Source organism: Hippocampus guttulatus, chromosome 5 (assembly GCF_054856545.1).
Source record: "Hippocampus guttulatus isolate MCC_2025c chromosome 5, RoL_Hgut_1.0, whole genome shotgun sequence".
Taxonomy (NCBI): domain Eukaryota; kingdom Metazoa; phylum Chordata; class Actinopteri; order Syngnathiformes; family Syngnathidae; genus Hippocampus; species Hippocampus guttulatus.
In genome coordinates, this window is record NC_141265.1 from 18,774,271 (window position 1) to 18,789,396 (window position 15,126).

General features: G+C 44.1%; 1 protein-coding gene across 8 annotated transcripts in view; it reads right to left on the reverse strand.

The window, feature by feature from the left end:
• The window catches only part of trpm3 (transient receptor potential cation channel, subfamily M, member 3), an 83,680-nt gene that overhangs the window by 14,072 nt on the left and 54,482 nt on the right, over nucleotides 1-15,126 (reverse strand). For 3 of the 8 annotated variants that reach the window (XM_086111315.1, XM_086111312.1, XM_086111316.1), the window contains exons 13-19: nucleotides 13,538-13,678; nucleotides 12,061-12,090; nucleotides 10,083-10,375; nucleotides 8,304-8,532; nucleotides 5,814-6,017; nucleotides 2,961-3,101; nucleotides 381-509 (exon numbers count right to left, since the gene is read on the reverse strand). In XM_086111315.1, coding sequence (XP_085967441.1) covers nucleotides 381-509; nucleotides 2,961-3,101; nucleotides 5,814-6,017; nucleotides 8,304-8,532; nucleotides 10,083-10,375; nucleotides 12,061-12,090; nucleotides 13,538-13,678 — 1,167 coding nt within the window. Of the gene's footprint in view, nucleotides 1-380; nucleotides 510-2,960; nucleotides 3,102-5,813; nucleotides 6,018-8,303; nucleotides 8,533-10,082; nucleotides 10,376-12,060; nucleotides 12,091-13,537; nucleotides 13,679-13,809; nucleotides 13,846-15,126 lie in introns of all 8 variants that reach the window. The other 5 variants (XM_086111317.1, XM_086111314.1, XM_086111320.1 and 2 more) reach the window with 4 other exon arrangements.

Genomic DNA, 15,126 nt, shown 5'->3' on the forward strand with positions numbered 1-15,126 from the left:
CACTGCCAATAGAGGGCAGTGTGAGCTCACCCATTCGGAGATATCGTTCAGTCATGGTGGATGTGACAAATTCATGATGAATGCTTTTCATACAATACAACACAACACAAACGGGTCACAACCGGACGTGGTAGTCTCATTTTGTCCGTTGTTCAATTTTCTCTTTTTCTTCTCTCCGAAGTAGCACCCTGATCCCATTTTGTCTTCCCTCCTCATCATTAATCATTTGATGAAATGGGAAATAATGCTCAGCTTCAGCCCTTGGCCACAGAACTTTCTTCAGTAGACATGCATAAAAGTCATCAGTTCATTGGGTGAAGTAATTCTTTGAACGTACTGTATTCGTGCCTGTGTCATGTCAGCGTGCACGTGTGGAGTACCTCTCTCATCTTCTCAATGCCATTGGTGAAGATGTAAGCGATGACAATCCACTCTTGAGGGGAAGGCCATAGGTCCATCTTTACCAGGACAATATAGTTGAATAACATTAGGTAGCCCACATAGGCCATCTGTCGTGGAAAAGAAATACTGAGAATTGATAAAATGCAAACATGTTAACAGCTCTTTTGCTAACAAGATGGTAAGCCAGACAGAGAATAGAGAAAAATTTCGGGCACTTGGTAAGGGTATAACAGATTGCTCTGGATATTTCTGATGACATTAGATAAAGTGCTAACATGCTAACAGTTGCGAGGCTAAAATATCGCAAGATTGCAAACCGTGTTCCAAAAGCCCCAAGATAGGTCGAGAAGGACTTTACATCTTGCTCTCTATCAAAGTGCTATTAACGAACGTGCCAATACAAAGCAATACAGATTTTACATATTGTAGCCAAGTACCGTTTCAAACAACAGATACAATGCTAACATGCTAACACTTGGTATTCAAACATATAGTAAGCTATCGACATGAGTAATGAACACGGCAAGGCAGACCCAAAAAGATTGCCCTGTATTCAGCGAATGTTTCTAATTCGAACTGATAAAATACTAACATGCTAACAGTAGCAATGCAAACATCTAGCAAGACCCGAAAACACCGAAAACATGCATTGCGCGTATCCAGCGGCTGTGCTTCTTGACATCAGTCATCGACTGACTGATTTGATTTCTATGGCACTTGTAATATCGACTGCAGCTCATCACCATGTAGACCAGAAGAAATCATATTCAAATCAGACGTTAGGTCTTCTGCGGAAGGAAAAAGGGAAGCAAGGAATCTATTTTGCTGTCAGACATCATGCTATAATTCAATTCCAGTTAAATTTCTCTTCTGCTGTCATAAAACAACGGTAACTAAATTGGTAAAAAGATGTGTAAACGAATAGATTTGGCTGGGTGACAAAATTGCTGCCACAGTGCTAAGGGGTATACTACAGTAATGGTAAGCCAAGGAAGACCACACAAGTGCATTAATAGAATTCACAAAAGGAAACTGAGGAAAGTAAATAGCCAGAGGCGGCAAGTGGGATGAAAGAAGCATAAACGGTGACATCTCTTCAAGCAAAGTTAATGCAAGCTAATTTATGTGAGACATAGGAAGAATAAGATCAGCATGTAAGGCCATTAAGTGCAACCCAAAGCCACCCAAAAACACTCAAACCACTTCACACTTTGTTTTGGAAATCTGACACACAATTCAGAGATTCTGTGTGTAAATCTCCAGCTTCATTGGACATTCCACTAATGAGGATGATGTGCTTATTCCTTTTGGTATACATTATCTGACCACGACATTAGGTACACCCGTATAATTCAACAAATGTCTAAAAAATTCTGAATTTGTCAATTAGTTAAAAACAGGGCAGTGTATTTAAAGTAAGTCAGTGGTACCGAACAGGTATGTTTTAAGCTTGAATTTGAAGGTAATGAGAGAGTCTGAATTGCGGATGTCCAGCGGCACAGAGCTCCAAAATGGAGGGGTGATGTTGTGAATGGGCTTGAAAGTATAAAGCAGGAGTTTGAACTGAATCCTCTGTTTGAATATGAGCCAGTGAAGCAGAGGGTGTTTTGGGAATGATAGGTGTAGCAGAGTTCTGCACCATCTGAAGCCTAGGAAGGGACCTGTGTGGAAGGAAAAAAGCAGAGTGGTCTATGTTACTGATATGTGAAAGGAATGATAGTGTGCTTTTGAGGATGACACCCAGACTTTTAACCTGAAGGAAGGGGAGACTAAGGAGTGACCTACTGGTTTCGAAATGTAGATTTGGTGCCAATTAGGAGAATTTCCATTTTATCTAATCTAATTGGAGGAAATTTGAACCAGGAGTTAGTATCTGATAACCATAAATTGAGGGCAGTGGGTTTGCAGGAGAGAGAGAGCTAGAGGCCATCTGGGAAGCAATAAAGGAGAATCAAATTAATGGAAAATGACACTGAGAGGGAGGAGGTGGATGATAATGAGTAGGGTCTTCAGGACAGAGCCCTGGGGCACACCTAAAGTCACTATGGAAGGGGTGGATGAAAAGGAATTTGAATGAACTAAGTGTGGTCCACTGTAGGCGATGCCAAATGGAGGAGAGTCACTTGAGGAGGATGCGGGGGTGCGATGGGGTCAAAGGTCACACTCAGGTCAAGGAGGAAGAGCATGGAAAACGAGTGTGAGTCAGATACAACGAGGAGGTCATTGACAATTTTTATTATTTGGACTGAAAAAGCTCAGGTTAAGTAAATGTAGATTTGGTTGGCAATTATTTTTTTTTCAAGAATTTTGGAGGTGAACAGTAAATTGGAAATTTTATACAGCCCTTCTACTGGATCTCATTAGAATGTTCAGGTGTACCAAATGTTGTGGCCTGGACTCTTTACCAGTGTCCCCCATGTCTAAAATGTCCAATTCCAATGACTAAGGCTGGGGGACCTGTGGAGGCACATGCAACCAATAATTGAAGCAGCTCAGATTCACAGCGCCCACGCAGGAAGTCGAGTACATTGGTGTTGTCTTCTGGACCGCAAACTGACCGTATGGAACCAGAACTTGACGATGGGAGCGTTGTAAAACTCGTAGATCTTGCGTCCCATGGGAATGAGCCTGTGGCGGTTCTGAACCTCCTCAACGTCTTTCTTCCTGGACGTCTCTGTGGCTACCTTCCCCAGCATCGCCTGGGGTGCGGGAGGACACACGCGGACCCCACAATGAGCGAGGCGGGCGGGAAGGAGAGCGAGGAGGGACGGATAAAGGGACGAGGAGAGTGGGAGGAAAATGTGATGCGTCAGAAGAGGAGGAGGAAGGAAGACAAGCATGTCAAAGGAAAGCGGGTGGATGGGGAGTGTTGAGTACAAGAGAGAAGAGAATAAACACACAGAGCATAAATGGTTACTTTCTAGGCAAGTGCACAACTTTATCATTTATTATCATGTCAGACCCCAAAAAAAGCAAGCACAGGCAATGTCTTCATTCCAAAATGTGAAATGTGTGTTTGAGGTGAGTGTTGAGGTGAGTGAATGTTGGTGACACAGAATGACACACAGACACACACTCATGGATTGTGTCTCAGACAACAGGACGGGCCAAAGGAGACAGGTAGAAGACAGAAAGAGAAGACAGAAAAGGAAGACATTGAAATCCGGTTTGGGACACAATTCCTCAATCAATGAGAGAGGGTTCATGCCCCATTCTCATGATGGGTCATGGACTTCATGTGAAAGCAACACCAGGCCGCTGAGAGAGTTTATTCTTGGAATTTGTCGTAGGCTCATTGGACACTTTGTTCGGGACACCGACACAATCGTACGCAATCCAATACAACAGCTGTATGAAACATTTTGAGTGGAAAAAGAGCAGTTTTGATGGACACTGTCAGATTGGCACGGATTTAACATCTAAACATGCCTCGTTTATTTCGGGGGTAACGCTCCAGACCACACCCGCAACAGATTACGTCCGTGAAGAGGCGACCTAATATTTATTGTTTTATTTGTATACATTTCAATGACATTCAATCATATTATCAATTTCTCAATCAATTTCATGCACATAATACCAAAATGCATCCATACGAAGTGGAAGTAGTATTTTGGGCCATTGGGGGGTCGCCATTCAACACTGTTATATCTGTGACGTTGAATGTGTGCATGCCTTTAAAAGGTAAACTGTCTTGTCGAGTGACATGAAGTCAGTGAATGAGATTGGAGAGTGGGTAAGCTGTTAACTGTCGAAAGCGTGAGCCAATCTGCGTGCTGAGTGACGGTGTCAGTCGATGCCATCGGCATGTTGTCGTCGAATGCGCTTGTGCTGAATTTATTGCCCTTTTGTTCAGCGAAACAACTGATAGTGCACCGGTGGCCGTGTTGTAATTCCGCAAAGCATGCCGTGCACATGCACAACTTTATTGAGTGATTTCCTGTAGGGCTTGCGAACGTGCCGTCATGCCACCTTGCACCATGGATGTATTGACCATTCAGTTGTGGCCGGTCTCAGTGTTTGCGGTTACTTTCTATTTTGTTAGGCACATTTAAGGGATGCAGCATTTCCTCACACGAATGAGCGATACCTAGCGTCACTTCGTGCATTCATCAGAAGCATTTTGAAAGTTTGATGTGCTTCATTATTATAGTCCCGAAAACCAAGGTTCCACTGTTCCATACAGCCGTTCTATTTGGTTATACATTTGGTCTGTATACATGATTAATATCTGGCGCTGCATTTGTACAGGCAGAAGCAGGGACAAAATTGGAAATTTGTCCTCTACAGCAGGTGTCTTGTAGATCATGTCCACATAAACACAGGTCATTTTCTTTTAAGTGTGTGTGTGAACTTCACATATGACATTTTGACTTTCGAATGTTTGTATTACTGTTTTTCACTCTTGCCACTTTTCCTACACTGAATGATACCTTTTGATAAACCGACTTTCTTCTGGTTTCTGACTAAAATGGCTTTATGGTTAGGCGATACACCGATTACAGTTAGTGTGCATCCTAATCTGAATTGGGTGCAAATCATTCAATTTTTTTTTTTTTTTAATGAATTAGGTGCGTGTCTTGCAACTTTGCCTCGTCTCTTCTTGAGTCGCACAAGCTCCGGTCGGTTTCTTTGTGCCGGCTCGCTGGACGTGCTTAATGCGGATGGGAAATCGAGCGGTGCTGAAAGGTGCTCAACTTCAATGCAATCAGTGAAATGGACAATATAAGATCCAGCTTGCGAATCTCAACAACCTGGATCCCGATATATCTCCTCAACTGATTAGATTGAACTGGAAAAAGTCCACGTGCTGCCTGGCATCCAAGTCTAAATATGGCAACTCGATGGTTGTGAAAAGGTGCTCGCTCAGACTCTGGATGATTTCAGATGTGCAGCGGCAGGCACGCACGGTAACATAAATGCAAATCCCGGGGCCTGCCCATGCTCGGCAGCCCACATGCGGAGTGGCCCGCTGCAGCAAGCAATCGGCAGAAGGAGGGCGGGAGAGAGGCAGCTGTCAGCCAGCATTGTACTGTACCTCATCTTGGAGAGAGGGGGAGGGGGATGAAGGGAGGGCAGGATGGGCGGGGTGGGATTTTGGAAGAGAGAACAAGAGGGACCACGGGGAAAGGCGGAGAAGAGGAGATCGATGGAAGGAGAACCATTCACGAGGAAAACCCACAAGAGACGCTACAACTCCATGACCGATATCTTGGCTTGAGACAATGAGAAACAGGAAGGTTGGCCATGTTGTGTGCGTTTGGAGATTTGTACTGTGTGAGTGTGTGAGTACAACAAATTCTCATTGCAGGCAGAGCGAAACCGCGCTTGTTTTGGACATGAACCACCTAATGCGTTAATATTGTATGTGCACAGGTTCTGAGATGCAGGGCTGAGGTGGGTTCTCTCACCACGGAGTTGTACTGCGCCTCACAGTAAGATCTTACTGTGAACTCCATGTCCTCCTCCTCCTTCTCCTTGACAGGCTTCTCGGGCTCCTCTTCCTCCTTCTCCTGCAAGTAGGCCTCCTGGTCCTGGGGCATGTACGACATCTCATCCTTGTTCTTGAACTCCAGGCTCAGGATTGAGGGCGGCAGGAGCAGACCCAAGATCACCTGTTGTGGAAGGGAGGGGGGGGGGGGTTGCTTTTCATGACGGATGTGAGAGAAACGAGCACTTCCACGAGCGGCGATGCAGACATTATATCGAGAGAGATGCGGCTAGAGGCCGACATTGATCATCAGCGGTCATAAACTGTGCCGAGGCCACCGTGGAGGCCCTCGGTGTGGAGGTCATTGACAGAACTCCAAATGTGTCACCAAGGAAGCTTTGCTGCAGTCACACAGACATGAAGCAGAAACAGTACAGTGTGCTGAAAACGATTCAAACGCTTACTTAATGGTAAAACGGGAAAGAAGATGGATTGAAGTCGCCGGAAGCGGCCCTCGGAATTGGTTCCAGAGTGGATCTGAGGGCTTTTTAATGCGCTGAACATTCATCTGAAAAGGGGTCATTTGTAATGATTGGAACAAGCTCATGCCGATCCATCTTGGATCTTAATGGTTATATTCTGCCAGCAGCAAGCAGCACCCACTCAATGCCACATTACATCGACATCATTAGGCCTGCCGCACACCGAGCAACGCGGCCGAGTTGACCGTTGCCAAAAATGACAGTCGCCGACTCACACTCATCTTCCGACGCGCTGCGATGGAGAAACTGCGGCCCTGTATGGGATTTTGAGGCAATGTCATTTTTTTGAATCAACCACAAAACCATGGTGCGATTGTCAAGGAACAAGTTGATTGACACAAAGACAGGAAACAAGTAACAATAAAGGTAAATACTGTAGTTTTTGCACAGCTACCAACATATATAAAATTGAATGTTAAAAATCCGTACGGTGTAGAATGTGGCTTCTGCGTGTCATGACATATTTCTGTCCGGATCGTCACGCCGCAATATTGAGGAACAACAATACTGGACAAGCCAGACCATCAATCCGAAGGAAGGCATTCATTTCATTCATTTAGTAACAGTCCTACTCCAGGCTCGATGACAGCACACAAAAGCGTCTACGTGCATGTCGGCTGCACCCGGGAGCAAATATGTGTGTCACCGTCGTCATCAGTCAAGAGAATCAAAAGATGTCACACATGAGTCTGCCTTCAACATGGGCCTGAAATCGATATTGTCAACTCGGGTGATAGAGCTTTCACAGCCCGCGGTGACTCCATCCTGATGAGTTCCAGCGTCGGGAACGGATGCTCACCATTGTCGTCGCGCCCACATTATTTTGACAATATTTGGACAATGTTATTACGCGAGATGTCATGATACCCCGAGGGCACATCGTCTTGTTTGTTCAACTTGTGCCGCGCTTGCTGTCTTTCCACTCCCCTGAGCCTCAGCAGTACAACTCAAAGGTCAAGGAACAGCAAACCAGAAAGCAACTGCGTGTCTAAATGAATCCACCCTCTCTAATCTGCCTTCATCTCATTACCGCAGGACATTATGAAGTCAAATTTGACGAAAAAAAAAATCACCCTAAGTGTCTTGAAAAAAAAAAAAAATCCAGAATGCCTAAGACTAAAAGATCTCAGTTGCATTTTCAGCTTAGAGAGGTGAATTTGCACAATTATTAAGTAGCCGCTGAAAGTGAAAACGTGTCTGCGGCCCCAAAGGCTTGAGCCGAAGCCCAACGTTAAAATATGTGGGACACGGTTTGAAGGTTTTCTCGTAATTAAGGTCAGTTCTTTCGTTCCCCGTGGCTTCAGAGGAGAATCGGTGGTCTTCAACGAACAAAGTTAGAGCAGAAGGTTCACTGCTTGTGGCTGATTAGACTCATTATTCTCTTGAGTGGTCGACTTTACTTTCTCCACAATTAACTCAAGGGCATTGTCCATAAATTATGATCTGAAGTGCTGTAGCGACAAGTAAAATGGAGTAATGTGAAATCAAATGTACTCTAGAATGAGATACAACACACTTGAGCTTTTATACTTGATCTCATTAAATATACAGGTGTACCTAATGTTGTGGCCTGTGAAGATACGCTACTTGGGTTAGGTCTTGCATGGTTATCCTAAAAACAAATGACTCGAGCTCAAAAACCTTATCATTGTTTTTCGTGTTATATATTCCATACCCATTGCACTTTTTTTTTAAACCGCAAAAAACATTTAACCACAGACTTGCTGTATGAATTTCAAGATTTTGCTTTTCCTGTGAATCACTGAAATAACATTTCGTTGTATACACAAGCACGGGTTTTGAGAGCTGTTTCTCGTCGGGTGTCGGACAGCTTCTTTTTGGTTAAATAACAGAATCCTTTTGTCCCTGTTTACTCGACTACTAAAAATATCAGGAAGGGGCAAATAATATATTTATTTTTCCTGTACCTTCAGTCCTGAGTTCTTGCGCATGCGCAGACGTCCCATCCACATGTCGGTCAGCAACATCTGACTGCAGGTGTGGGCGATGAAATCGCGGTGCTTGGCCGCTACCGCCAGCTGCAGGCAGGTGGCGTTGCTCCAGTTCTTCAGCTCATACGTCAGGAGCTTCATGGCCATCTGCTCATCCTGTTTATAGGACTGGTCCAGAAGTTCCACAGCCAGCTGGCCAAAATCTCTAGGAAATAGTATACAGAACATAAACGCACGCATCAAGCCATGAACAGAGGGAGTGCGGTGTCTTGTCACAACATGTAAGGAGTACATGAAACTGGTCCAGGCATCACTGACCATCTGGTCCACATTCTAAATTAGATTTGCATATAAACACCCCCACCCACGAGAGGGGACTTTAAAAAAGTCAGCACAGGCGCAATCTTTACAAATGGCCGGAGTGGACACACAGGACATCATGCTGAGAGACTTTTCCATCACTCCCAGTCTGTGTTTATTATTATTTTTGGATGTCAGCAGTACTATAAACACCATTTTTCAACATTGCTTAATTTAGCGTGCTTCAGCTCTCCACCAAAATAGGACTCCAAAAACCGGCCCACATAGAATACAACAATACTCAACAAACAATAAAAATTAGGAATGGGCGAGTAGCATTACGCGGTGTTGGTTGTGGGCCGATGCTGGCCTTATTTTACTTGTGCAGCCGGCCGATACTAACCACCGATACTGAAGGCAGAAAAACAATCTGTCATCAAATAAGTCCTCGGCAGTAGTTGGCAATATACAACTTGACACATTGGTGAACCATCACCACCGGAAAGAAAGGTTTTCACAATTTCTTCATCATTATGTGAAATGAAATTGTATACATCAAAAGTACGAGCGGTATCGGTATTCAGCGAGTATTCAATGAGTGAAGACTTACACTGGTATTGGTCTGAAAATAATCCCTGTGGAAAAGGGGACACTGAAGACATCCATCCATCCATTTTCCAAACCGCTTTATCCTCACTAGGGTCGCGGGCGTGCCGGAGCCTATCCCAGCTGCCTTCGGGCTGTCGGCGGGGGACACCCTGAACTGGTTTCCAGCCAATCGCAGGGCACACAGAGACGAACAACCATCCGCGCTCACACTCACGCCTCGGGACAATTTAGAGCGTTCAATCAGCCTGCCATGCATGTTTTTGGAATGTGGGAGGAAACCGGAGTATCCAGAGAAACCCCCACGCAGTCACAGGGAGAACATACAAACTCCACACAGGAAGGCCACCGGGCCGCCTCGTCCTTTACATTTGACATAGAATTGCCACGTATATAAAAAGAGGCCTCAAAATCATGAAACGTCAAATCACGTTTGAGCTCCGGTGGCTGCAATACATCCCACGGCATCATTACGGGGCTTTTGTCAAGTGGGACAACGAGGCGCTCTAAAATGGTCAAGCCAGTGGACTATCCGAAGCGAAGATGCATTTTCGGGGTGTCGGCATAGCTAGCTAGCACGTTGCCACCGAGCCGTTTCACCGCTAATGCAAGTGAAGGCAACCCTTTGAAGATTCCTGCCCTAAATGAACAGTTATTTCTGTAAGCGGAGTGCTTTCCTCGAGGTGATGACTCTCGTCTCCAATGCATGTCCTTAAATAATGATGATGCATGTTATTAGATTTCTCTATGTATGTCGTTTCTACCTCCTGGGAATGAGCGGAATCGGAATCAGGTCATTTTGATGGGAAGGTGTGCTAGCGCGCTCGTGGGCGCGCGTCTGTCGCCCACCTGGAGTTGTGGTTCAGCTCCTGCGAGATGTCGTCCACCATGTCGTTCTCGGACGCCTCGTGCGCCATGGCTTTACACAGTTTGCAGGCGACCAAGGCTTTGGCCATGGCCTCTTCGCCGTGCTGCCAAAAGAAGAGCGCCATCTTCTGCCGCTTCATTAGCACGGCCCACACCATCAGCTCGTGGAAGGGGAAGGGGAAGTGGTTGATTTCAGGGTCGTCCAAATCGATGTCCACCTCCTCCTCTCGCTTGCGTGTCGTTTTCTGACGGCCCCTCCGAATGGGCATGTCATCCTGGCGGGCGGGGGAGGCGTGTGACATGTGACAAGGAGGGGAGGAAAAAGATAGACAGCCATGTAGATTCTTTCTGCGGGCAATGATTATGCATGATGCTCATTACCATAAATTTGAACTGCCCTGAACACTTTCAATTCTTCATACGGTAGGTTAACTCCTACGTATGAATGAAAATGACATGATGCTGTTTCTCCGTGTGACATACTGTATGTTTTTTATGTTGCTCATCTGCACATGAGTTTAAAAGAGGTGGAACAATCTGCCTCGGGAGACCGTGAAGGAAATCGGAGTTCTCCGCCTTTTGTTTGAAAACGTTTCTAGGTACCGTTTTCCTTTGTTCACTTGCCGTCTCCAGAGAGAGTGACACTGCCGGTTGGAGCAGCAGGTCATCATGGAGGTATCGACTTCAAATCATGTCGTGAGTCAGATAAAGCTTCGATTGCAAATGTCTCAAGGCTAAGCTGTTGCGCTCTCGGTACGGTACACGCTTTGAAACAAAAACAAACGATCAAATATAATCAAGATTAATCAGTTGTAGTCAACCTGTAATAGCTTCCAAGCTACATTTTTTTCCAGCTTTTATTATGAACAAGGAAACATTTACAGACACACGTGAAGAAAGGCAGAAAATAGACAAAAAGGTCATGCATGTGTTTTTTTTCTTCAATACACGATTCACAAAAAAACTGCAGCTACGTCACACATGGAGTCAGTCATTGCTCATTCAGTTCAGCGCAACTGTGAGCTCTGACTGACATATTCTCACAAGAATTTAGTAAAAAGTTGCACAAAATTGTCAACTGATCTGCTCTGACCATTTTGGGACGTTGAAAGCTCCAGGGTCAAACTGTCAACATCATTCATCTTTTATCAAATGCAGCGGTCAGATAAATCGAAGTCTGGGTGTATCTGTATCTTTTTTTTATACTCATCTAGAAATAACTTGGCCGATCTGTGGCCCTTGAGCACAAAGGTTCACCCGTGCCTGAGCTAAATTGTGCCAGCAGGCACAGATCTGAGAATTGTATCGCTTGGTGATTAAGTGCAGCCGATGAAAATGATGTGTTTCATTAACGTGATTCCATTGACATGGGAAATGTCAAATTATCAAAAAAAAAAAATTCTAATAAACACTGAATGTGTAAAAATGAACCCCACGTGTGCTTTGTGGGCAACTTGAATCTTGTTTTTTTTTTTTGCTTTCAGACGTTTCTTGTCTTGTTTAAGCTGCTCTTGCAATTTGCAAACCATAACACGGTAAGCCAAAGAAAAATATCATGCAAAGGTCTTGACAGGTATGCTAATGGCTAGTGCTACATTGGACGATAAAGCAAAGGTTCTGTGCAACTTCAGAGGTAAATTTGGTCCAGTATTTTGGTTTTGTTGGAAAACAGTTCAAAGTACTAAGTAGAGTGCATGCCTTCTTTTGGATGAAATCCGACTAAAAACTCTTGTGAGAAGAGGCACCCTAGACATGTGCAATATTGGGACTCACATATTGAAACAGTGTGGAGCCATGAAACAGTGATGATTATTTTGGGAAAAAAAAAAGAAGACATTGACTGACAGAGGCGAAACACGGATCAGCACATATTTGGAAGAAGAACACTTCAGAGGAGGAGGAGGAGGAAGAGGAAGAGGAGGACGGGCAGTGAAGGAATGACCATGATGGGAACACTCACCTCCATCCCCAGCAGTTTCAAGGCTTTGGGCTAAAAAAGCAACAAGAACATGAACAGACTGAACAACACCTTTGGGGGGGGATGTATTTTCATGGAGCAATGTGTTGCTGGTGAAAAGACAGCTAGGCTACGTGTACAGCTACAACCTCTCTGGTTGTATTAAAGCAGAGTGGTGGATTTCGTACAGTGTATCCGTACGAAAAAAAAAACAAGGCCGCGTTTTGCATTATGCATTCGTGAGCTATCATCTCAGTTGGTAAAAATAGGCTCGGTTTCCTTGGGGGATTTTGATATCTGCATCTATTTAAAGGCTTTGTTCTTTGTTAACATGTTTATGTGCTCGCGTGCGTGAGCGTGAGATCATGATCACAGGTTCTGCTTCGTCTCGAAAAAAAAGGCAAAAGAACCGACTGCCTCTGCCTCCCCATCGATATGTCTTGGCATTATCGCCATCTTCCTCCATCATGCTGCTTTTGTCGCTTGCGTTGGAGACATGCAAATAGACGAACAGGCGTACGGCAACTCACACACACGCCACACGCAAGTACAAAGTGCACCATGAAGCAAAATGATGGCTTTTGATACACTGCGATGTTTTTTTTTTTTTTTCCCATACGACCCACGTATAAGGTAAGAAGCCGAATGAGGGGATGAAACAGGAATGCATCGCTCTTAAGGAAGGTGCGCATAGGACCAGTAATGACTTTTTCGCTGAATGGTTTCTAATGGCTCGGTGAGATTTCTGGTCCTGGCTGCATCGACAACACTTTCAATAATTATCAATGTGAGTTCAATGACACACATGCAATTGGAACAACATCGATGCGAACCATCAGAATGCAAGAGTTTGACCTCAATTAACCTTGTATCAAAACCACAGCTTCAAAATAATGTGGAGAGGCCACTCACTCGCATTTCTGTCGTTACAGCTCGGAGATGACAGATCACAGATTTTTGGGCGCTGTAAGATCAGTGCATCAGACTGGACACCTTTCAGGTTGTTTTAGAATTCACACGAGTGTCAATGATGAAATTCACAATACAAAGTTAAATGTTAAAATAATCAAATTATGTTTATTTTAAAAGACATTACATCTTCACGTTCTTCAAAACCCACTCAAATGCTATTAATGCGTGAGCTAAAAGCAACTTCCCCGAAACGCTCATATGACTTCTATTGCCTGCATAACTATCGGCTGGATTTGAACTTGCTGCCCATTCAAGCATGTCACAAGTAAAAATTAAATGCAGATACTAATATACCCTGGAGTGCATATTGTTGTCCCTACTGTGCAGATTAGTATTATGAAAATATAAAGCATCCACATTATCCATCATGTACTTGTCAAGGTTAATTTGCCCATCCGGTTTATTTTCCACAGAGTGTAAGTATCAATATTAATGATTCATGTTGAGAAAAAAAAAAAGAAAGATAAAATAATGAATGTTGAACGTTGAAGAACATGAATTTGCTTACCCTTTTGGGCCCAAACAAGTTGTGGTACAGAGTCCTGAATCTCTTCCGAGTGTAGTTACAACGATAAGCTCCGCCCATTAGGTACTCAATGACCAATCCGATGTCGATTAGGCTGATGCGGTAGTCTGGGGGCAGGTTTCCCTACAAAAGTGCGCGGCGTTAATGGGCAGCCACTTCTTGGCAAGGCAAGTAAAAGACACTCACTGCAACAACAAAAAAATCCACATCAAACTGAGTTTGGCTATGAAAGAAAACGTGATTATCGGATTCACCTTGAAGTAGATCCAACTGAACCCTGGATATTCTCGCTTGGAAAGAACACACAGTGTCAGTGAGTAAAACGCACGATAAGCACGAGCAGGGGAAATGAGAAACACAGAACAGGACGGACAAGATCTCTCTTCCAGCGCTTAGCACAAAATTGTTTTCTCAACAAGTCCGTGCTTTACATCGAAAGAAGAGAGAATTTTGGGGCTCGTCGCTCAAAGGATGAGACATAGACAAGATGTGCACGTCTGGCCATAAACAAAAATTCCCAAGCTATGAGTATGTAACGGTGCAGAATGATTTTAAAGAGCACGTTTGATTTCTGAGCGTAATTACAAAAGGTGGCTCATTTGCTTTTAGGGACTGAACGAGAAGAAAGACAGAAAAGTGTGAGACTGGCTGGCATGGACGGCTAATATGAAGAGAGAGAGAGAGAGAGAGAGAGACTATCAGGGAGTAAGTAATTAAAAGGAAGGATGGTGAGTGCCCCCATAAGTACAATAAGTAAAAAATATTTAAAAATACAACTCACCTTTACACGGAATGTAGTTGTTACAATTCGTGCGAGCACTGTGCATGTTTTTCTCTAGCCGGTCTGATCTTGCGTTCACTAGCATAGCTTGAAAAAATGTATATTTTTTCTGTTTCAGGTTTCTTTTTTTTTTTTTTAATTGTATTTGAAAACAGATTTGCTTGTAGCACAGTAAAGCCACATGCCGTAATGCGACAAGTGTTATGGCACATTGCTGTAAAGTGACCCGAGTGTCGTGATGTTGGTGCGCGTGTGTATGTGATCTCAGTGGAGTTGTAGTTAGCAAACAGTTGTGCAAGTGTTTATAGGACATAAAAGTTTGGCAAAAAAGATGGCTGCTGCCCTCGTTATTCACTGTCTCTCCCGTGGCTCCACTGGTATGAAGTTTTTCAAGACAAGAGGCGAAAGTTAGCGATGCTAATCACCTTTCCCATACCCAAGCAGCCTATTTACATACTCTGGGACTCGCACAGAATGAAGACTGCATTGCCTTGTTGGCTGGACATCTTGCGGTTCCACAGAGCATTGCAGTCAAACTCCGCTGTAAATTAGTGATTGGATGACATGATGCCAAAAAACACGTGATTAGCGATTAGACGATTTCAAATTTAAACCTTGGTGCGGAATACTCAAGTCAACGAATCAGTTGAGCCTCTGACACAACGCAACATGGTTTTTCCTCGTCACCTGTGGGGTCCGTCACATCTGAAAAATCGATTATGTTCAAAATTTGTGTTTTTCCTCCACCTTTATACATCTGATGATGGCCATAGTCCTTACTTACTATAGT